This window comes from Chiloscyllium punctatum, chromosome 38 (genome assembly GCF_047496795.1).
Source record: "Chiloscyllium punctatum isolate Juve2018m chromosome 38, sChiPun1.3, whole genome shotgun sequence".
In the NCBI taxonomy this organism is placed as follows: Eukaryota; Metazoa; Chordata; class Chondrichthyes; order Orectolobiformes; family Hemiscylliidae; genus Chiloscyllium; species Chiloscyllium punctatum.
Window position 1 is genome coordinate 49,126,497 of NC_092776.1, and position 24,479 is coordinate 49,150,975.

The window sequence follows — 24,479 nt, forward strand, 5'->3', positions numbered from 1 at the left end:
ACTGACCTTCAACCTACAGACAACAGTGTGTCATCATTGTTAAAAATCAAAAAAAAATGATTCAGAGAGATGAGTTAACTCACCCTTGAAATCTGGACTTGTCACCGTCTGAACTTTGTTAACATGATCTATATTCTTTTTCCACTCTACATCTGTGCCAAACCATTCGTCTTTTGTCTAAATTGTGATTGCGAGTGTGTGTGTGTCCCTAATTAGTGTTTTTGAAGGAGTATAGTTTTGATTGCATGGTAGTAAATTACAATTTCCTTCTATCCACTGATTTGTATTAAAAGGCAAGGACTAACTATAGATAGTCAGCATGGCTTTGTGCATGGGAAATCATGTCTCACGAACTTGATTGGGTTTTTTGAAGAAGTAACAAAGAGGATTGATGAGGGCAGAGCGGTGGACATGATCTATATGGACTTCAGTAAAGCGTTTGACAAGGCTCCTCATGGGAGACTGGTTAGCAAGGTTAGATCTCATGGAATACAGGGAGCACTAACTGTTTGAATACAGAACTGGCTCAATGGTAGAAGACAGAGGGTGGTGGTGGAAGGGTGATTTCAGACTGGAGGCCTGTGACCAGTGGAGTGCCACAAGGATCAGTGCTGGGTCCACTGCTTTTCGTCATTTATATGAATGATTTGGATGTGAATATAGGAGGTAAAGTTAGTAAGTTTGCAAATGACACCAAAACTGGAGGTGTAGTGGACAGCGAAGAAGGTTACCCCGGAGTACAATGGGATCTTAATCAGATGGGCCAATGGGCTGAGGAGTGGTAGATGGAGTCTAATTTAGATAAATGTGAGGTGCTGCATTTTGAAAAGGCAAATCGGAGCAGGACTTGTTCACTTAACATTCAGGACCTGCAGAGTGTGGCTGAACAAAGAGACCATGAAGCATAGGTTCATAGTTCCTTGACAGTAGAGTCATAGGTAGATAGGATAGTGATGAAGGAGTTTGGTAAAATTTCCTTAACTGGTCAGAGTATTGAGTACAGGAGTTGGGAGGTCATGTTGCGGCTGTGCAGGACATTGGTTAGACCACTGTTGGAATATTGCGTGCAATTCTGGTCTCCAAACTTGAAAGGTTTCAACAAAGATTTACAAGGATGTTGGAGGGGTTGAGCTCTAGGGAGAACCTGAATGGCTGGGTCTGTTTTCCCTGGAGCGTTGGAGGCTGAGGGGCAACCTTTATAGAGATTTATAAAATCATGAGGGTCATGAATAGGGTAAAGAGACAAGGTCTTTACCATGGCGGCGGAGTCCAGAACTAGAGGGCATAGGTTTAGGGTGTGAGGGGAAAGATATAACAAGGACCTAAGGGGCAACGTTTTCACACAGAAGGTGGTGTGTGTGTGTGTGGATTGAGCTGTCAGAGACGGTGATAGAGGTGGTACAATTGCAACATTTAAAAGGCATCTGGATGAGTATATGATTGGAAGGGTTTGGAGGGATATGGGCCATGTGCTGGCACATGGGACTAGATTAGGCTAGGATAATGGTCACCGTGGATGAATTAGACCAAAGGGTCTGATTCTGTGCTGTTCACCTCGATGAATCTCTGACTCTAAGTGGTTTCCAACAAATAGTTATTTCCCGTTAATGACAAAATCTGGTCTGAATTGATTGAATCGTGGTCAGTCAGGCAAATTGATCATCTTGGTGGTTTGACTGGGATTTGATACATTTTGGGATGGCTTGTGATTATCAGTCTTCCCAGTTCAGTCATACCATCCTCCAGTTGTACAAACTATCACCATGAAGCACAGCACCCATTGTTGGAGCATCTTGACTCTCGACATTTTCAATAATGTAAGCTGGCCCACCACTAGATTCTCAGGTAATTCAATAATGACACTAAATGTGGCTTGCCACTCACATATATTCCAAGTTATAAGTTGCCTGTAATTATCTAGGTTTCTTTATTGGCTACACAAATTAATATTGTGCATTGCTCACGGTGATATGTGTGTGTAGATATTTTTAATCAACCTGTTCAGATAAAGTATAGAACAGCTTGGGAGCAGGTGGGACCTGAACCCAGCCCTCCTGGCTCAGAGAATGGCCATTGCCACTACACCAGAAGAGCCTTGGGTATCTGTAACATTGAAAAGGCAGCAGCTAGAAAAAGGTTTGTAGCACATGGTAGCTGACCCATCAGAGTTCTCAGAACTGTGATGGCACCTGGACCTGGTTGGGTAGATTCTGGCCACAGTCCTTTTCATGGACTCTAATTGTTTTATTTCTCACCAGATTTGGTCTGAAGAATGAGTTCCAGAAACAGAAGAAATACCTGCTCGTCCCTGACGATTGTACTTTCTGTGCTGTTTGCTCTCATGACCGTGGTGGCTGTGACCTTCATTGCTCTATTCTTTGTCAAAGCTGAAAAAGCTTCAACAGTTGGTATGTGGCTGGGTGGAGTAGGGGAACAGTACCTTTAAAGTGCCATAGGCTTTGTCACTGAAAAAGAAGCAACTTGTGCTACAAAGTGGAATATGAAATGTTAACATCAATTCTTCTATTCACTAAGAGTGGATCAGTTATTATCAGCGAAATAACTAAGCTGTGTTCTAGACATGGGAATTGTCCGTCACAAGGTACAAATTCCCATGGAGTCTATTGCATGACTAACTTGTAACTCCAATTGCTCTCTGGCTGTTGGGATATCAAGGCCAATGTTATGGTTCGGTGAGTTCACAAGATCTCATCAGATCCATCCCCCTTTTTTACCCTTGTTTTTACATCTACAGGTCTCTTCCCCATTGCTTCTGTTGTTCATTCTGGCCCCGTTTCCATGAAAGGCAGCAGTATTGCTGGAGGAAACCTGCACAGAATCTCTTGGCTCAAAACACAAATCAAATCCGCTATGAAGTCATATTTAAATGCACCGATATTTATCCATGCTGCTTCCCCTTTCCATCGGGTGTATTCACAAATTGGAGGCATCCTATGATTCAGAAGGTCTGTAAGGTGCCTGGAGATTGCATGGTACTGACTTAGCACGTGAACATCTTGGAAAACTGATAGGGATTTGGTTTTTATTTCAATTAATATCCACTGCCTATTATGTCCTTTCAAATTCAGAACTTAACGTAACAGAATCAACAAGCTATTATCTGATTGGAGCTGGTCGTGCGGATTGTACAGGGCCAATTGCAGATGTGCCTTTGGTATGTTAACTTATTTGAATAATTATTTGCTCTTTTATCACTTCTGTGACAATGTAGGCTTCATTGTGCTTTTGTGCAGATTTTCAATACCATGCACTATATTTGTGTACCCTATAGCTTTCTCTAAACACGCTGTCCATCCTACACGAAAATTGTTAACAAATATTGTTCTCTGTTGGAAACAACGGCACTTTTGCTCTGGGGCTAGGAACCTACTGAATGGCTGGGGTACACAAACATTTGCCCTGCACTTGTTCTAGTTTGAGTTTATCCGTCCTTTAGATTTGTTTTATAATTTTAAATCTTCTACTAGACACTTCCTCAATCTTCCACAAGCCAAGTTAGCACAACCTTTTAACTTTCTAAACCTGTTTAGAAAATTGGATTTCAAAGAGCATGCTCTAATTAGGAATTTATCTAATGTGGTGGTGAACACTTGTCACTTGCCATAGCCATGTAACCTTTGCTAGAGGTTGCTTTCACTTTATATTGAGGAGGAGATGCTGGTGTTGGACTAGGGTGGGAAAAGTTAAAAATCACATAACACCAGGTTATAGTCCAACAGGTTTATTTAGAAGCATTAGCTTTCGGAGTGCTGCTCCGTCATCAGATCGTTAGTGGAGCAGGATCATAAAACACAGAATTTATAGCATAAGATCATAGTTTCATGCAACTGATACAATATATTGAACAAACCTAGTTAAGTCTTTCATCTTTTAGAATGGGTTGCAGGTTTCAATTTATTGATATGTAAATCCCAGAACTTCTTTCAAGTCACATTCCTGAGATAACTTAAGGTTTTATCAAAAAAGGTGACATCTCAGCTCAGACAATGCACTAAAGGTGTGAGATTAGAGTCTGTTTGTATACCAATCTTGAGCTAGACTGGTTCTATTTCCAAAGTAGGAATTTATAAAATGTGACATGGATTGACTGCCTGCAGGTTGTGTGCTATTGAGCAAAATTAGAATGTATCTGCAAATATAATTCTGCAGATCCAAATTCATCCCATAGATTTGTGTATGTGCGTGCACATGAGCAAGAGAGACAGTGTGCTTGGTAGAGTGTGTGCAAGACAGCGTGTATACGAGAGAGGGTTTGTGTGTGACTGTAGAGTGTAGTGGGGCCTCAACCAGGACTTGGGGTGAATCCCATCTTCCGGTTGAGCGTGCGTGCGCATACGCACACACTCACACTCACTCTCTCTCTGACGCACACACACACTCTCTCAGATACACACATACACCTGCCACACTCACATCCGTGCACACAACCTCTCACAGGCTTATACTCAGTTACACTCTCGCGCGCACGCACACACACACACACAGCCAAGCACATACACATACTCTCTCTCTCTCTCTCTCTACCTCTCATGTGCACGCACATATACAAGTTTGAGGTGAATTTGGATTTGCAGATACATTCTATTTTTGCTCAAAAAGCACACAACCTACAGTCAATCCATTATAAATTCCTACTTTGGAAATAGAACCAGTCTGGCTCAAGGTTGGGATACAGACAGATTCTAACCTCACACCTTTTAATGCATTGTCTGAGCTGAGATGTCACCTTTTTTTTTCATAAGACCTTAAGTTATCTCAGGACTGTGACTTGAAAGAAGTTCTGGGATTTATATATTCATGAATTGAAACCTGTAACCCCATTCTAAAAGATGAAAGACTTCCCAGTAATTTAGGTTTGTTCGGTATGTTGTATCAGTTGGAAGACCCTATGATCTTATGCTATAAATTCTGTGTCTTATGATCCTGACCCACTAGCTACCTGATGAAGGAGTAGCACTCCAAAAGCTAGCGCTTCCAAATAAACCTGTTGGACCATAACCTGGTGTTTCGTGATTTTTAACTTTGTTCACTGTAGATCGAGCAACCATTAAGTGCATGGCATCACAAGTGTGAGGCTGAAACTTTGTAGTCTTTGAGAGCTGTTTAAAAAACAGTAAGCATAATTCTGAACTGTAATCTGCAACTTATGAATTTTTATATCCCCTGGGCTAAGACGTCAAAAGTAAGTGGGAAAATTGGAATTCCTTCCAATCTTTGCACCAAACTGAGTTAGTTACAGATTTGGATAAGATGCCTTAACACAGAAGAATAGCAAGTTGATTGACAGTGCTGGAGAAAGAGTGCTATACACAATATTACAGATACTCAACTACTGGAACAATCATCCCTATACCCACATATGGAGCAGCATCAGGACATTATTTAAATGAGCCACAACACACTGCAGCACCCAGGAACTACGAGATGCTGAAGAAAAATGCCTGTACAACGTATTCAAGAAAAACGAGTACCCGATAAGCACAGTCTGCTGGTTCTTACCCAACAAACCTAAACAATAAGACACAACACACCCAGAGACTCTAGCCACACTACCATCATTGAAGACATCTCGGAGATGACAAAGAGCAAAGAAAAACTACAGCCCAGGAACAGGCCCTTCGGCCCTCCAAGCCTGAGCCGATCCAAATGTACTGTCTCAACCTATCGGTCAATTCCTAAGCATCTGTATCCCTCTGCCCCCCCACCTACTCATGCATCTGTCCCGACGCATCTTAAATGAATCTACTGTGCCTGCCTCTACCACCTCTGCTGGCAACACGTTCCAGATGTCACCACCCTCTGTGTGAAGTACTTGCCGTGTGTATCTCCCTTAAACTTTCCACCTCTCACCTTGAAAGCATGACCTCTCGTTATTGAATCCTTCACCCTGGGAAAAAGCTTGTCTCTATCCACTCTGTCTATACCCTTCATAATTTTGTAAACCTCAATCAGGCCCCCCCTCAATATCCTTTTTTCTAATGAAAATAAACCTAAGCTACTCAACCTCTCTTCATAGCGAGCACCTTCCATACCAGGCAACATCCTCGTAAACCTTCTCTGCATCGATTCCACAACCTTTTGGTAATGTGACCAGAACTGTACACAGTACTCTAAATGCGGCCGAACCAATGCCTTGTACAATTTTAAAATGACTTGTCAGCTCTTACACTCAATATCCTATCTAATACTATATACCTTCTTGACCACTCTATCCACCTGTGCAGCAACCTTCAGGGTACAATGGACCTGCACTCCCAGATGTCTCTGCCCATCAACTTTCCCCAAGGCTCTTCCATTCATTGTATAATTCGCTCTAGAATTAGACTTGCCTAAATGCATCACTTCACATGACGACCAGACTACTCTGGCCCCTTGGCATCATGGTAGCCCACAAACCTACCAACACACTGCAACAGTGAATGTTTCATGGTGAATCTAAAGGACCCTGTACCAACAACCTGCAGAATGAACGTCACATATAAAATACCCAGCAAGGACTGCAACAATCATTACATCGGACAGACTGGCAGGAACTAGCCACCAGGATACACAATCACCAACTAGCCACCAAAGGACAACTATCACTGGTATCCATTCACACAGACAATGAGGAACACCAGTTCGACTGGTACAATACATTCATCTTGGGACAGGCTAAACAAAGACATGCACAGGAATTCCTAGAGGCCTGGCATTCCAACTGGAGCGCCATTAACAAACACATTAACTTGGACACCATTGACCAACCTCTTGGAAAATTAACTGGAAGTGATATCACCCACCACAATGGACCAAGACACATGAGTAAAACGCGGGACAGAACGCCAGTGTTTCAATGGAGGCTCACTGATTATGTTACCTAGCATGATGACGAAACATCTGAGAGCAAGTCTACCAGCTCAGCGAGCAAACTTACGACCTGAACTGTATTACACTCTAGACCTCACTGAAAACACAAAAGCCAGACTGGAAGCCTTTTGAAAGCTTTGAGGATACATATTGTACATTCTATTAAATGTTACTCATAATTGATGTCTATTTAACATCCGGACAGAGGAGGAGAGGGAGAATATTGAGCAATATGTGACCACATTGATACACCTAGTTGAATCCTGAGAGTGTAGACAACTGAAAGATGATCCTATCAAGGTTGGAATGTCTCTTGGCAGAAGTGATCCTGCTGCAAGTGCACAGGTTGAGAGCAAAGCTGCTTACTCTCAAGAAATCTGTTAACGTGTCAATCATCAACTACAGATTATTAATGGGAGAACAGATAAGGCTTTGTATTGTGGCAACAGACAACCCAGGTCTATTAAGAATCTCACGGTCAAAAGGAATATCTATTTGTAGACGGAGCAGCAGAAAGATCAAGAGCAGAGGACAGTATGCAACAATTGCAAAGAACGCTACAAAAGAAGAGGTGGCATGTCTAGCCTGTGAAAAGCAGTGGTCTAACTGCAAAAGGATGAATCACTTTGTGCACAAGTGTTCATTGGAAAAAAAAACAAAGAGATATCAGATGATGATTCTAATGAATACTCTACAACAGGTTGACTTTGTCAAGTCTAAAGATGGAAAATGGTTTCTAACTCTGAGAATGATTCTGTGTATGACTGCTGAAAAGAGGATGTGATATGAATGTGAAGTGTCAGATTGCCACTGGTACATCATGGAACATCAAAAGCTTTGCAGACCCGTGCAAAAAGCTCATTATGGTGAGTCAATGTGAAACCCTCAATCAGAATGTTCAGGTTATACAATAGAATGAAGTTAATCCCAAGTGGACAAAAGAAGGTGAGGGCACAACATAGCAGGAAGGTTAAGGTTTTCAGTTCCAGATAGGTGTTTCACAAAATCCATCCATCTCAGCTGGTGTGAGCCTAATGCTTGAATTGATCATCCTACACATGGCTGACGAGATTTGTGATGCTTCACAGAACAGTAAGCCATTGACTGTTGAACAGATTCCGGAAGATTACGAAAATGTTTTTGTAGATCTCGATATCTTCCTGGTGAATATTGCCTAGATCAGACAGTGAGACCAAGTCAGCATCAACTGAGGTGAGTTCCTCAAGTCCAGTCTTAAAGACACCTTGGAAGAGCTGGACATGAAGGGAGTAATCGAGGCATAGTTCTTTGAAAGTGGAGTCACAGGTAAACAGGATGGTGAAGAAAGTGTTTGACACACCTGCCTTCATTGATCAGTGCATTGACTATAGGAATTGGGGTGTCATGTTGTGGTTGTACAGGACATTGGTCAGGCCACGTTTAGAATATTGCATTCAATTCTGGTCACCCAGTAGGAAGGATGTTAAACTCAAGAGGATGCAGAAAAGATGTTTTTCCTAGGGTGGGGGAATCAAAACCTAGGGGGACATTAGTTTAAGGCTAGAGAGGAAAGATGTAAAAAGGACTTGAGGGACAACTTTTACACACGGTGGGTGGTGGATGTATGGAATGAGCTGCCAGAGGAAGTGGTGGAGGAGGGTACATTTGCAAGATTTAAAAAGCATCTGGATGGGTATATAGATGAGAAGGGTTTAGAGGGGTATGGGCCAAATGTTGGCAGATAGGACTAGGTCAGTTGAGGATATCTGGTCAGTGTGGACAAATTGAACCAAAGAGTCTGTTTCCATGCTGTATGACTCTTTGACTCTTTAACTGACAGCTCTGACAGACTGGATTAACAACATGCAAGCAGTGAAGTGGACTGAGAGAATGCATCGATGCAAAGTATCTCAAGAAAGCTTTAAAGAAAACTCACTATGCCACCCATTGAATAAGTATTGTCATAATCTGCCAATTTTGTACGAAGAAGAGATTAGATTAGATTACTTACTGTGTGGAAACAGGCCCTTCAGCCCAACAAGTCCACACCGACCCGCTGAAGCGCAACCCACCACGACCCATTCCCTTACATTTACCCCTTCACCTAATACTACAGGCAATTTAGAATGGCCAATTCACCTAACCTGCACATTTTTTGATTGTGGGAGGAAACCGGAGCACGGGGAGGAAACCCACGCAGACACGGGGAGAATGTGCAAACTCCACACAGTCAGTCGCCTGAGGCGGGAATTGAACCCGGGTCTCTGGCGCTGTGAGGCAGCAGTGCTAACCACTGTGCCACCGTACCGCCCCCAAGAAGGATGATCAATGGCAAGTGATACTGGAGGAAACCATCAGTTTTCTAACTACATTCAGGACACTACTCAGAGAGTCATAGAGCACAGAAAGACTCTTTGGTCCAACTAGTCCATGCCGACCAAATTTCCTTATCTAAACCAATCCCACTTGCCTGCACTTGACCCATATCTCTCTAAAGCTTTCCTATTCATGTAGCTGTCCAAATGTCTTTTGAATGTTGTAACTGTACCTGCATCTACCACTTCCTCTGGCAGCTCATTTTCACCCTCTGTGTGAAAATGTTGCCCTTTAGGTCCCTTTTAAATCTTTCTCTTCTCACCTTCTCACCCTCTTGTTTTGAACTCCCCTTCCCTAGTCAGACCTTAGCTATTCACCTTATCTATGTCCCTCAAAATTTTATAACTCTCCATAAGGTCACCCCTCAACCTCCTGTGAAAGAAGTCCCAGCCTCTCCTTACAATTCAAACCTCAGTGCCAGTACCATCCATGTAAATCTTTTCTATACACTTTCTAATTTAATAATATCCTTTATGTTTGGGGGATAAGGATGTTGTGCACACCATCTGGCACTTGCACTGCTCTGGAAGAGTGAAAGGCAGGCAGCAAGGGATAGTGATCCTCCCAGAGTGGAAATTATTGTGGTTGTGGAGACACAGTGGAAGAAGCCAACGCTGACCATGATCTGAATTTGTTGCAATTGCTCAAGAGGTTTTACTAGGTGTGCCTGAAGTTGAACAAGAAGAGATGCAATTAAAGATCACTGGAATCATGTATCGAGATTGGATACTGACAGCAAAAGGATGTTTCCAGACCCTCACGAGGTCAGACCTGAAGCAGATGTGCAGTGACCAACACAAGTGAATGTAATGATGTATTTGAAAACAAAGAATGATGGCAATCACAGCAGGTCAGGCAGCAAATGTGGAGAGAGAGCAAGCTAACGTTTCAAGTCTAGATGGCTGTTCATCAGGGTCTTTTTGGATTCACGAACTCCTGAAGAAAATACTAGTTTAAATTGTGGTCACAAGACCAACCTTCTTGCATGCTCCCTGAAGGATGTGCAATAGCATTAGAGCACAGAACAAAGAAACAACTTTCTATTGAATTATAACACAAATGATGATGACACCAATACTGAGGTAAGCAGTTTGGTCACCTTGCATTGTTTTAGCAATAAGACAGGACTATGCAACAAGGACAAACATGCAAACTGACCGACACCACACTCAGATTGAGAAAGAGTGCCTGGTCCTCTGTCAGACGCACTGACAGCAGAGTCCGACCACAGAATACTTCGCAGCATCTTTCTCAAACCACTAGTTTCTGCTCGAAAGCATCAGCAACGTATGTTACTTCCTTTGAAAAGCTTTAACTTTGAAATGATGTGCATGTCAGAGAAGCTAAAGCACATTGAGAGCTGTACTCCCAATGACAAAAGTTGAGGTTTCTAAGGCAGGGTGAGAAATCTTCCAGATTCAAATAGCAGAGGCATTTGGATCTGAAAAACAAGCAAACCAAAACTTGAAGTACTGAAGTGAGTAATAATGAATGGATGACCTGAAACCGTCAAGGACGCACCTATTGCTAGATGAATGTATTGGGCATACAGAGATCAGCTGATAGTCCAAGATAGTACCTTGTTCAAAGAAAATAGAAACAGTATCTTTAAAAAGAAAAGATGCTGAAGCACATCCATCCAAACTACCAATAAATTGTTTCAAGTTTAAAAAAGACAGTGTTCTACTGGTCAAGAACGAGCAGTGGGATTAAGCACCATATCAGTCAGAAATATTTGGAGAAATGCATCTGTAAGGACACTTGTGTTTTGTCATAGCCATGTGATTTCTATTGTTTTCATTTTAGATTGCGTAATCATTAAACATTACTATAAAACTGCACTGTATCACTTCAAAATAATTGCATCTCCACTTAAGTTTGATGTCCAGGGCTGAAGGGAGAACTCAAGATAGGGTCTGACAAGGCTGTACACATGTGGAAGGGTATACCTTCTGTCCCTCTGAATTCCTATTTCTTGAGATAAACCCCAACATTTTTTTTAGCTTTAAAAGCAACTGATTGTGATGCCGGAAATCTCAAAACAGATAATGTCGGAGAAACCTAGCAGCTCTGGCAGCTTCTGTGGAGCGACACAGAGTTAACGTTTGGCGTTCAGTATGACTGTTCTTTAGAGGTTTCGTTTCAGTTTTGAAGAAGTGTTAAATTAGACCTGAAATGTGAACTCTGTTTCTCTGTCTCCACAGATGCTGCTAGACCTGCTGAGTTCCTTCATCGTTTCCTGTTTCGATTTCTCTCGCATTCTCAGTTGTACTTTGTCACCACAGCTTTTTGAGATTTGCACATAAGCACCTCCATCTCCTTGATCCTCTACTATTCCTAGTTTCTTATGTTTAGAAAGTATGCCTTCCTTTAACTTGCTTGGCTCCAAAGTAAAAGCTTTGCGGCAGTTTTGACTGTTTTTATTCTGAATATATCCACTTCTCATCTACTTCCCTGGGGTGCGGGAGTCCAAAACTAGAGGGCAGAGGTTTAAGGTGACAGGGGAAAGATTTAAAAAGGACTTAAGGGGCAACTTTTTCACACAGAGGGTGGTGCGTGTGAGGAATGAGCTGCCATTGGAAGTGGTGGAGGCTGGTACATTTACAACATTTTAAAGGCATCTGGATGGGTACACGAATAGGAAAAGTTTAGAGGGATATGGACCAAGTGCTGGTAAATGGGTCTAGATTAATTTAGGATATCCGGTCGACCGAAGGATCTGTTTCCGTGCTGTACATCTCTATGATTCTATCTACTGACTCTCCCTTTAACACTCATCATATCTGTAAAATTGGTTTTATAGTCCACTGTTCCTTCGTCCATGTCCATGATGAATATTACCAAAACCATTAACACAGTACAGATTCATGGGAACACTAGTAATTAAATCGTCCCAAATAGATCTTTGTTTCTCCTCTCTGTATGCTATCTCCCAATCAGTTTGCAACGCATGTTATAGGGTAATTCAGTGTCATTTCACTGTTGCTCGACAATTGGAGAGATGTTTTAGGAGAGAAAGGTGTCATTAACCAATTGTGCCTGTGCTTGTATTAACTCTCCAAATTCAAGGGTCTAGTATAATCCCAATTTTTCAGCTCTTTTCCATGTGTAATATCTCCTTTGCAGATGCATACCCAGTTCGATTTAAAAGCTATTCTGTCTCCATAGCTGCATCAATAAAGCATTGCATAGCCTGACAATGTTCAGAACGAAAACACATCTCTTATGTTTGCTTTGTTCTGATAAAAATCTGAATATTCCTGTCAGCTTTCCAGTGAGAAGAACCTCTCACTATTTATTCTCTCGACTCCATTTATAATTTTGAAAACATCTATTGCATTGCATGCCCTCCACTTGACCTTCTCTCACTCCAGAGAAAAGATCCCACTTTTGTCAATCTTTGGAGCTATAACTCTCCTTTCTTGCTTTCATTCTGGGAAATTCCTTTTGTCTCTGCAGTTATAAGATACAGCTCTATTGGCTTTTATAAAGTTAACTCATTTCCTTGCTTTTCTATTCTAAGTCTGTATTTAACCCTGAATCGCCATTTCCTTTTTCGTGTGTTTTTATTTAAACTGTCATTTCAGCTAAGAGCGTCTCTGGGTTTCACTGTCCCTTCATTCTGTGGAGACTCCTTCCATTCAGGGTATAAATTCCAAACTTTCTTCAACCTACAATGTGATATTTTATTTTTATCTGCACTGTACAGTATCTGGCACTTAACAACTACATTTATGTATCTGCATCCTCCTGCATTTTTCCTCTCAGTGCTTTGACAATTCAGTAAATATTATATATTTACAGGGTCAAGATGTTTCCTTAAATTTTGTGGAGCAAGTGAGTCAGAAGGCATGTTCGTAAAGGATTCGGGCGATGTGTATCTGAGACTCTCCAGTTTATGTCAAACTCTTTTCTTCCCTTTGTGACTGCTATTATTTTCTCTACTCTCTTTACGCATTCCTAATCTGTCTCTATTTTGCTGCTTTAATATGTTGCTTTCTATTCTAATCCCTTTGTTTATCCATGGAATCCTGGTTGTTGACAATCCACTCTGCTCGTAATGAGTTGACATGTATCCATCCCATTATGAAATTTCGCCCCCTGCTGGTTTGGTGTTTCTTCCAGTCAATACTTTTGGACCAGCTTCTCTTCCATCTCACTGCAATGAGCTAATTTCCTATTTCACAGAATTATCTTGAATTTACTTTCCTTTTATGTATTTCCAAAGAATCGAATTCTCCAGTGGTCACTATTTACCCATCAGTCTGTTGCACACCCTACTTTGCTTTTCATTACCAGATAAACATTGCTCGGATTAAAGTAATAATCTTGAATGTGATCTGAAGACCCTGCTCACTTTGACCTTAAAAGGTGTTCCTTAATTATTTGTTATTTGTTAATTCTACCAGATGGACTCAGTTGGAGCAGTGTTGATACTTTAAAACCTACTTCTCAATAGCTGTATTAACCAGGCCATCGTGCCTTCCTTTCTGCTTCCTCTCTCTCTCTCTCAAATTATCCTGTGACAATTTTAGTTCATCCCTGTCTGGCTTCAATTCAAGTTTCCACCAACATTAGAACATTGTAACCTCCCATTCCACTTGTTTTCTGCTTTTACTTCTTCCGCTATTTCTGTCCATATGTACCCGTTCACAGTAGTCCATGCCTTTGTTTTTCTCCATACTCATGATTATCCTTCAGGCAGCACGGTAGCTCAGTCGTTTGTACTGCTACCTCTCAGTGCCAGGAGCCTGGGTTCGAATCCTCACTCGGGTCACTGTCTGTGTGAAGTTTGCACATTCTCCCTGTGTCTGTGCGCACATAATCTGGGTGCTCCAGTTTCCTCCCACAGTCCAAATGTGCAGGTTAGGTAGATTGACCAGGCTAAATTGCCCATGGTCCAGGGATGTGCAGGCTAGGGGGATTAGATATGGGTAATGCAGGGTTGCAGGGATAGGGTAGGAGGCTGAGTCTGGGTGTGCGATTCTCTTCGGAGGGTTGGTGTGGACTCAATGGGCCAAATGTCCTGCTTCCACACTGTAGCAATTCTACGATTCTCAACCCTTGCTTACAGGCCCAAGTTTCAACTCTCCATGCAAAGTCTTGACTGTGTCAGACAGTTTTGCCCTTTCACTGTTTTTATTTGAAACAGTTCCCACAAAAATTCACCACAATCACATGGAAACTGTCCCCTTTTATCAGTACTCTTGTGTCACATGCATAAACAGATTTAAAATTGTTGCCCAGTCTCTGTTCTTTAGGATAAAGATCAGTCTGGTCTTGAACAAAACAATCAGCTTTTGAGATTGATGCAATTATCCTGTGGTTTTGGGATAAAGTAGACATGAAATTGTCATTCCCATTTGCTGAATCTAATAAACATTGTAGATGCACATAATCAGATTTGTTTTGTGTTCACAAGTGTGACTGGACATGTTTTTCACTTGGGTACATTGCTTTTGAAACAACATTGCCATCTGCTTAAGAGTCAAACTGAAATGAAAGCACCTATAAGGATGAGAAAGAAAAGTATTTTTCCCATTCTGGCTTCCCAATCTGTTATAGATCATCTCATGAATTCAGCACCAGTGCAGTAAAGGAGAAAAACATTACACTGATCCAATTCAAAGTTCTACCAAGTTCCCCAAAGACTGAAAATCTTACAAAATAAATGTCTTTGAAGCTTGATTGAAATGTTTTGTAAACCTGTGCTATACTTGACATGCGAATCTTGCTTTTTCACACTGACAATACCAACTACCAGACGAATCTTGAATGCTAATAATGCGAAGGGTACATTGGTATAATGCTGATGTGATATCAGGAAGGGCCCATGTGATTTGCAATGTAAACACTTGCTTTTGCCAATGTGTAGATGGGATATGCCAATCCAGAGCAAACTGCAGCAGGACTCCATACTCGCCTGTACAGTCGGGCTTTTATCGTAGCAGACCCTAGCACTGCAAAGAGGGTGGTGTTCGTCACTGCTGACATTGGGATGGTATCTCAGAAGCTCAGGTTAGAGGTAAGCACTAACTTGTGTACTTATCCTGACTGACAGCTTTTTCTTTAAATTTACCTGGACCATCTCTGACACCTCCCTCCCCTTCCTGGACCTCTCCATCTCCATTAATGACGACCGACTTGACACTGACATTTTTTACAAATCTACTGACTCCCCCAGCTACCTGGATTACACCTCTTCCCACCCTACCTCTTTCAAAAATGCCGTCCCGTATTCCCAATTCCTCCGCCTCCGCCGGATATGTTCCCAGGAGGACCAGTTCCACCACACCAGATGGCCGCCTTCTTTTGAGACCGCAATTTCCCTTCTCACGTGGTTAAAGATGCCCTCCAACGCATCTCGTCTACATCCCGCACCTCCGCCCTCAGATCCCACCCCTCCAACCGTAACAAGGACAGAACGCCCCTGGTGCTCACCTTCCACCCTACCAACCTTCGCATAAACCAAATCATCCGCCAACATTTCCGCCACCTCCAAACAGAACCCACCACCAGGGATATATTTCCCTTCCATCCCTTTCCACCTTCCGCAAAGACTGTTCCCTCCGTGACTACCTGGTCAGGTCCACGCCCCCCTACAACCCACCCTCCAATCCTGGCACTTCCCCTGCCACCACAGGAACTGTAAAACCTGTGCCCTCACCTCCTCCCTCACCTCTATCCAAGGCCCTAAAGGAGCCTTCCACATCCATCAAAGTTTTACTTGCACATCCACTAATATCATTTATTGTATCCTATGCTCCTGATGTGGTCTCCCCTACATTGGGGAGACTGGGCGTCTCCTAGCAGAGCGCTTTAGGGAACATCTCCGGGACACCCACACCAATCAACCACACTGGCCTGTGGCCCAACATTTCAACTCCCCCTCCCACTCTGCCGAGGACATGGAGGTCCTGGGCCTCCTTCACCGCCACTCCCTCACCACCAGACACCTGGAGGAAGAACGCCTCATCTTCCGCCTCGGAACACTTCAACCCCAGGGCATCAATGTGGACTTCAACAGTTTCCTCATTTCCCCTTCCCCCACCTCACCCTAATTCTAAACGTCCAGCTCAGCACTGTCCCCATGACTTGTCCAGACTTGTCCTAACTGCCTATCTCCTTTTCCACCTATCCACTCCACCCTCTCCTCCCTGACCTATTACCTTCATCCCCTCTCCCACTCACACATTGTACTCTATGCTACTCTCTCCCCACCCCCACCCTCCTCTAGATTATCTCTCCACGCTTCAGGCTCACTGCCTTTATTCCTGATGAAGGGCTTTTGCCTGAAACGTTGATTTCGAAGCTCCTCGGATGCTGTCTGAACTACTGTGCTCTTCCAGCACCACTAATCCAGAGCTTTTTCTTCCATTCCATCGATCTAGTTGGCCTAACTAGCAGTCATTAACCATTTTAGTATCCCCAGGAAAACAAAGAGGAACAGAAATGCCAAAAAAAACATTTGTAGGCTGTTGCTGCTGACCTGAGTGGTGTCTGCAAACCTCCCATTTTTTTACAGATCAGGCCCTGGATTGCAGGCTGTTTTGAGCTGGTAGCTGGAAGTTAAATCTCTGCTTCATTGAATTTTTTTCCATTTGCAGGTTGACTGTGTTTTCTTGGTTATCTTCATGGACTGTGTTCAGGATTTATTTATGTTATAAAGGCTCCATTCATTTTCATCTTGCCCTAAGGGTAGTACAATCTGCTTGATTGTTTCACTGCATTAAATGAGTATTAAGTTTGGACAACACTTTGAATTTTCAAATGTGTCCCAGAATTTCTTTCTTCCCATGGCTATTGTTGACCTTTATTTGCTGACCAGTCTGAAAGGGCACTTTTTCTTACTGCCTTGAGTGTTGAAAGGCAGGGAGCAAAATATTTTCTCCATTGTACTGTAATCTAAGAACAAAGCTGCATTGTGTGTTTACACTACATTAAGAATGTTTCATGCTTGTTAATATATAGTTATCCACCTGTATTTCTGTTTTGTATTACCAAAAGTAATGTCCATGGTGAGCCAAATGAACACACTCCTTATATGATGTGATTCAGACAGTCTGTATGGATAAAATTATAGGAATCTCGAGATAGACAACTGTTAGTGCTTAATAACTTCAATTCCAAAAATGAGCATCTAGGTTCTGTATATTCTTAATTTTCCTTTATGTTCAAGACTATATCACCAACATGTTAATCAAGATAATTTAGTTTCATCAAACTAATACTGTTGCATATATCTATTTTAGGTTATAAAAAGACTGAAGAGCAAATATGGAGATCTCTATAGGCAAGACAATGTTGTCTTGAGTGGGACCCATACCCACTCTGGCCCTGCAGGTTACTTTCAGTACACACTCTGTTTGATCACAAGCAAAGGTTACATCAAACCATCCATCAATGCCTTAATTCATGGCATAATAAAGGTATTTTACTATATAATAATGGTTATGTGTTTAAGTGTAATATTTTGTACAAATATTACATTAGCCAGTGGATATTGAAGAATTAACTAAAATGTAGATCATATGTAAATAAGGGCAAAACTCCCTTTGTGTTGTTCACTGATTAAGGAAGATTATTCCAATATTTATCACAGCCAATAGACTACTCTGGAAGTGCTGCCACTATTAGTAAAACAGCAATTATACACAGCATAACAGGAAATGGATAAATCATCATATAATCTGTTTGTCATAATGTTGTTTGAGGGAAGATTATGGACCAAAACTTGTAAAGACATCCCTTCTTGGCATCAAGTCCTGCCACAGATCTTTTCCATTCATCTGAGCAGAGAAACAGATTAACAGCTCATCAAAAAGTTGGCCTCTCAGAAATTGCACACTCCCTCCTTCAAGTATTTGCCTAGATTATGTGAACAAATTGGCCCCACGATTGGAGCATGTAATTTTCTGACCTGGAACAACATCAGATAACCTTGAAAATAGGTGAGTGGGTCACACTATTAACCAGTGTCTGTTTCCAATGTAGGCAGCAGATAAATCTCATGCTTCCTTCAGTGATGACTAAGTTTCAAACCAACTCTTGTAACTCTCCAACTTCCTAATTCTTCAAAGGAAATTTAACAACTGTTTCTTGACACTTGAACTGCAAATTTGTGATTGTTTCCAAGTGATTTATTGCCTTTTAGAACATAAAACAGCACAGCACAGTACAGGCCCTTCGGCCCCTGATGTTGTGCCGATATATTATCCTACTCTAAGATCAAATTAACCTACATACCCTTTATTGTACTATCATCCATGTGCCTATCCAAGAGTCGCTTGAATGTCCCTAATGACTCTACTACCACTGTTGGCAGTGCACTCCACAAACCCACCATTCTCTGTGTAAAGAACCTACCTCTGATATCTCCCTCAACCTTCCTCCAATCACCTTAAAATTATGCCTTCTCGTGAATAGCCATTTCCATTCTGACTATCCACTCTATCTATGCCTCTCATCATCTTGTACACCTCTATCAAGTCACCTCTCATCCTTCTTCGCTCCAATGAGAAAAGCCATAGCTCCTTCAACCTTTCTTCATAAGACCCGCCCTCAAATCCAGGCAGCATCCTGGTAAATCTGCTCTGCATCCTCTCTAAAGCTTCCGCATCCTTCGTCATATGAGATGACCAGAACTGAAGACAATATTCCAAGTGTGGTCTAACCATGGCTTTATCGAGCTACAGCATAATCTCGTGGCTCTTAAACTCAATCCCTCTGCTAATGAAAGCCAACACACCAAACGCCTTCTTACCAACCCTGTCAACTTGGGTGGCAACTTTGAGGAATCTGAGATTGTGGACCCCAAGATCCCTCTGCTCCTCCACACTGCCAAGAATCTTGCCTTTAACCCTATAATCTGCATTCAAATGTGACCTCCAAAACTTCACACTTTTCCAGGTTGAACGGCAACTGTCACTTCTCAGCCCAGCTCTGCATTCTGTCAAAGTTTTGTTGTAACCTACAACAGCCCTCCACACTATCCACAACTCGACCAACCTTCGTGTCATCGGCAAACTTACTAACCCACCCTCCCACTTCGTCATCCAAGTCATTTATAAAAATCACAAAAAGCAGAGGTCCCAGAACTGATCCCAGTTGAACACCACTGGTCACTGAGCTCCAGGCTTAATATTTTCCATTTACTACCGCCCTCTGTCTTCTATGGGCCAGCCTTTTGTTGTTGGTGTTTGAACCAGTCAAATATAATGGTAACCAAACAGTTTTCACATGTCCCACTTCCTTTATCCTCAATGTGCATGCAATCAATGTATTTCAGATTCCCATGTGTTCTGGATATGTATTAGACTGTTATTATTTCAGCAGATTAATTAGATTAGATTAGATTACATTACAATGTGGAAACAGGCCCTTCGGCCCAACAAGTCCACACCGATCCGCCGAAGCGCAACCCACCCATGCCCCTACATCTACCCCTTACCTAACACTACGGGCAATTTAGCATGGCCAATTCACCTGACCTGCACATCTTTGGACTGTGGGAGGAAACCGGAGCACCCGGAGGAAACCCACGCAGACACGGGGAGAACGTGCAAACTCCACACAGTCAGTCGCCTGAGGCAGGAATTGAACCCCGGTCTCTGGCGCTGTGAGGCAGCAGTGCTCACCACTGTGCCACCATGTCGCCCACTAATGTTCAGTATCACGTTCTAAATTAATCAGGTATGGCTCTGAATAATACCATTCCAACTGAGAAGATTTCTAATGATCTAATTTAATGATTAATCATTCAAGAAGGGTTGTCTTCTTTTTGGTAACAATGGTTACCATTTGGAGTTTTAACCCCAGTTATTGGATCAGATGAGCTCTTGCTCCCTATCAGGCTGGCTATGTCTTATCTCAATCAATACCAAAGTAAGAGAACAAGGATCAAATAGGAAGTCCTTATGACTTCACTTCCTGTCTCTTTATGACTATATCATATGCCCTCACGTACTCTTCTGAAGGCTATAGACCTATTGATTCACTGCAAGATGTCTCAGGTTATAAACTGACAAACTCATTTAGTGGCCATTAAGCACATAAGTAAAGAAACCAAACTAGAAGTATAGTTCTTCCTCATCAGAAGACAGACAATGACAGTTGCATTTGTTACATGAGACTAGAGTGTAATTTGATCTGGGCCCATACCCTTCAGGCGTCTGAGTCTAATGGGGCTGGATTCAGATTCTACTGAAAAGGCTTGAGCACATAACCAAGACTTCAGTTCAGCAGGAATGCTGTGTATTTTGAGATTCTGTCTGCCAAATGAAGGACTAAATGGAAAACTCATTTGCCTCCTTTGGTGAAAGATCTCACAGCAGAATTCAATGGCCTTCCCTGGCCTTCAATGCTAATCTCTGAAACAACATCATAAAACCAGATTAAAAACAGAATAACAGGACACTACGTCGTTGTTGTGTGCAAGGGGGCTGTCATGTTTCCAAAATTACAATAATGCCTACTCTTCAAAAGACTATGAAATGCTTCAGAATATCCTGAAGTAATGCTAAGTTCTACAGATTTCATTTCTTTTTTTCTCTCTCTTCCTCCTCCTCTCTTTCTTCTTCTCTCTCTCCAAACAGAAGGTAGAGAAGAGGAAATTTACATATGAGACAAAATGTCAATCAAGCACATGGAAAAATGTAACATACAAAATGTCTACATTGAGTTGAATGTTTTGTATATTTGTCCAAAATCAAGTTCCAATATCTGTACCTATGGTCTCAACTTAAGTTGGGCCGTTTTCTGTGAGTGTAGCTTTTATTTAAACCCTGTGAGTGCTGTGTCACCTGATGAAACATGACACATGTGTCTCACATTATGTTACCTTCTGGGTAGTTTATGACAGCAACCATTTTGCTCTGCCTTCTATTTCAGAAGGTAATGTTTCTGAGATGAAATTTCCAAAAATATAATGTAACTTAATACATTTTCAATGGAAACTTTCCTTAATTACCCACTGCTATCATCACTTTGATAAACGATGACAGCAGTAAATTGGAAAATGTGCTTCTTAGATAATAGAAAGCTTATTGCTTTATTTGATTTTATGTGAAATGGAGAAAGCTTACTGAGTCTAAAGACCATTTCCTGCTCTTAGTCATTTGAATGTACATTACAAATAATGTAATACCACATTACTTTAGATATAAAATTACAGTTGTTTTTCTTGACAAAAGATGTTTTAAGCTATTTGGTCTGATGAATGAAATTGTATGGAATCAATTTAGTTTTTAAAAGTGGTGTATTCCCAAATATGAATTGCCTCTTTTCCCCTAATATTTATTCCAGTCAAGAAAAGTCGCCAACACAGAGTTGATTCATTAATACCTCCCATCTTCTAATCAGGAAGCGCCTGAGGTATATGAGAACAATTTGGACCAAATTGCCCTTTGATTTTAAACACCTCTTGATGCCTGTCTGAAATTAAACTTTCAAATGTGGAGGTCACAAGAACAATCATTGTTTTTGAATACTGTGAACTTTTTTTTTCCAAAATGTTATATATTTGCTTCAAATGATGTGGTTGGACGAATTTGGATCTTTACTGCATTAATATGCTTTGCATCTGACTTTTTCAATTCCTATTTCCTCAGAGCATTGATATTGCACACAAGAACATGAAAGCAGGAAGAATATTTATAAATAAGGGAGAAGTGGAAGGCAGCAACATAAACAGAAGCCCCTATTCTTACTTACAGAATCCACAAGGAGAACGAGCCAGGTACCCAATGGAAATAAGAATCAACTAAATATTTTATGGGCTTGACAAGTAATCAGCAAGTCTATATGAGAAGTGAAAGCAAAGCAAATAGTGTAACCATAGCAATGGTAATGCCTGGTCAATTAGTAAATAGTGCTTGAGTTTGTTATTTAGTTATCCATTAAGCTGGTTTACAGATTTTCTATTGGAATGAATTTCCATAACCATTGAAAGTCGTTAAAATTGGAAGGACAAATTGAAAGAACAGCTAATAAAGCATACAGTATTCTAAGCTTTGTTAATAGGGGTAGAGGGTGTCATAGAGTTGGGCTGCACTGATACAGACCCTTCAGGCAAACTCGTCAATGCTGACTAGATTTCCCAACTAAACTATTCCTGTGCATGGGCAAGGTGGTAATGTTGTACTTGTATAAGACACTACTTAGACCCCAGCTGGAGCACTACATCTTAAATCATACGCACTAAACTTTAGGAAACTTGTGAAAGCACTGGAGACAGCGCAGAAGAGAACGATTCCAGGATGAGGAATTTCGGAGCTGAAGATGCAAGTTGATACTGACTACCTTGTAGAAAAGAAGGTTGAGAGGACACCTTATAGAAATATTTAAAGTCGTGTACAGTCTAGATAGATTAAACTGAAGAAATGTTCCCACTCCTGAAAGGATCAAGAATGAGAGGGGACAGAATTTGAAGTAATTCACAGAAGAAGCAAAAGCACACAAGCAAAATGCTTTACATACAACAAATGGCTAGGATATTCATGAGATTAAGGTGGAAGCAAGTACAATCAAGGCATTCACAAGGGAAAATATAGTTGTTATTTGAAAGTGAATAACATGTAGGGCTATGGGGAAAGGGCAGGCGAATGGCATTAAATGAGCTGATCATTTGGAACGTTGATGCAGGAACATTGATCAAGTGATCTCCTGCACTTTAATAATTCAGTATTCTGACTAATTATGCAACAATTATGCAGTGAAGATCATAAAACCATAAGATGAGGTAGCAGAAGTAGACCATTCAACCCATCAAGTCTACTCTGCCATTCACAGCTAATCTGATAATCCTGCATTCCACTTTCCTGATTTATCCCCATAAATCTTGATTCCCTTAATGATTAAAAATCTGTCTCACTCAGCCTTATTAACAACCCAATCTCTGCTGGGTAGTGTGGTAAGAAATTGCACAGATTCACTATCATTTGTGAGAGAAAAATTCTCTCCATCCCTGCTTTAAATGGGTGACCCGATACTCTGAGATTATTACCCTCTGTTCCCAGATTCCCAGAATGGGAAACAATCTCTCAGCATCTATTATGTCAACATCCCTAAGAATCTTATACATTTCAATAAGGTTCCTTATTGTTCTTGTAAACTCTAATAAGTACACACCCAAGATACTCAATCTCTCCTTGAGAAAATCTGTCCATATCCAAGATGAGCATAGTGAAACTTCTCTGGACTGTCTCCAATGCTAGTATATCTTTCCTTAATTAAGAGAATCAAAGCTGTATTTTACTTACGGTCTGACCAGTGCTTGTAAAGTTTTAGCAAGACTTCCCCAATTTTATACTCTGTTCCCTTTGAAATAAAGGTTGCAAAGTCCTTATTATGAACTGAACTTTAGCACTAGGTTTTTGTGGTTGATGCATGAGGACACCTAACTCCTTCTGTTCTGCAGCTTTGATCCATTTAAATCATATTTATGTTTGTGGTTTTAAAATGTATAGGCTATTTTAAAAATGACTGTACAAGACCAAAATTGACACCAACCGCTGAATACACCAAATCATTTTCACGTTTTCTTTGAGTTGTTTCTTTATTCCATGATCCCTTGCCTATCACTGCCATTACTGACACCACAGACCATAGCTCCATCTCATACATAGCTGCACATTCTACCTGAAGATCAAAACAACTTCTGTATTTACTAACTGAACCCATTTCACCAAAACAAGATGTTCTATTTCTCTATTATGCCAGTTATTTTGGAAAGTATAATAATTGAAGCGCGTGTATATTCTAATTGTTTGCATTGGAGCCCAGGATGTATTTTTTTGTGATAATCTATGACATAGACTGGAGATGGAGACATTCCTGATGAAGGGCTTATGCCGAAATGTTGACTCTCCTGCTCCTCAGATGCTGCCCGACCTGCTGTGCTTTTCCAGCGTCACATTTTTCGACTGTAGATGGAGACAGTTGAGTCTCCAGAAGTTACCCGAATCTTACATGATTTAAAAGAAAATAGCAGTAACTTTTGCCTTCATAATTGGTATATACACACATTCTTTTAGCCATGGTTCGGTCAATAGCACTCTTAGTTTTGAATCTGAGTTTGTGATTTCAAATCTCTTCCATGACCTGAGCATAAAATTTTGGCTAAAGCTTGAACGCATTCTGTTTACCTGCACCATAACGATGATAAAACTTCAAAAGAATTTCAGTGACTGGAAAGTACTTTGGAACATTCAGAGGTCATGAAAAACGCTGTATGAATGCCAATCTGCCTTTCCTGT

The 24,479-nt window shown here is 41.3% G+C and overlaps 1 protein-coding gene across 1 annotated transcript in view; it reads left to right on the forward strand.

The window, feature by feature from the left end:
- asah2 (N-acylsphingosine amidohydrolase 2) overlaps positions 1 to 24,479 on the forward strand; it is an 85,870-nt gene that overhangs the window by 8,545 nt on the left and 52,846 nt on the right. Inside the window, exons 2-6 of the mRNA XM_072557853.1 lie at positions 2,259 to 2,408; positions 3,090 to 3,175; positions 15,101 to 15,250; positions 17,478 to 17,654; positions 21,834 to 21,961. Of these exons, the coding sequence (XP_072413954.1) occupies positions 2,273 to 2,408; positions 3,090 to 3,175; positions 15,101 to 15,250; positions 17,478 to 17,654; positions 21,834 to 21,961 (677 nt within the window). The 5' untranslated portion in view covers positions 2,259 to 2,272. The remainder of the gene's footprint in view (positions 1 to 2,258; positions 2,409 to 3,089; positions 3,176 to 15,100; positions 15,251 to 17,477; positions 17,655 to 21,833; positions 21,962 to 24,479) is intronic.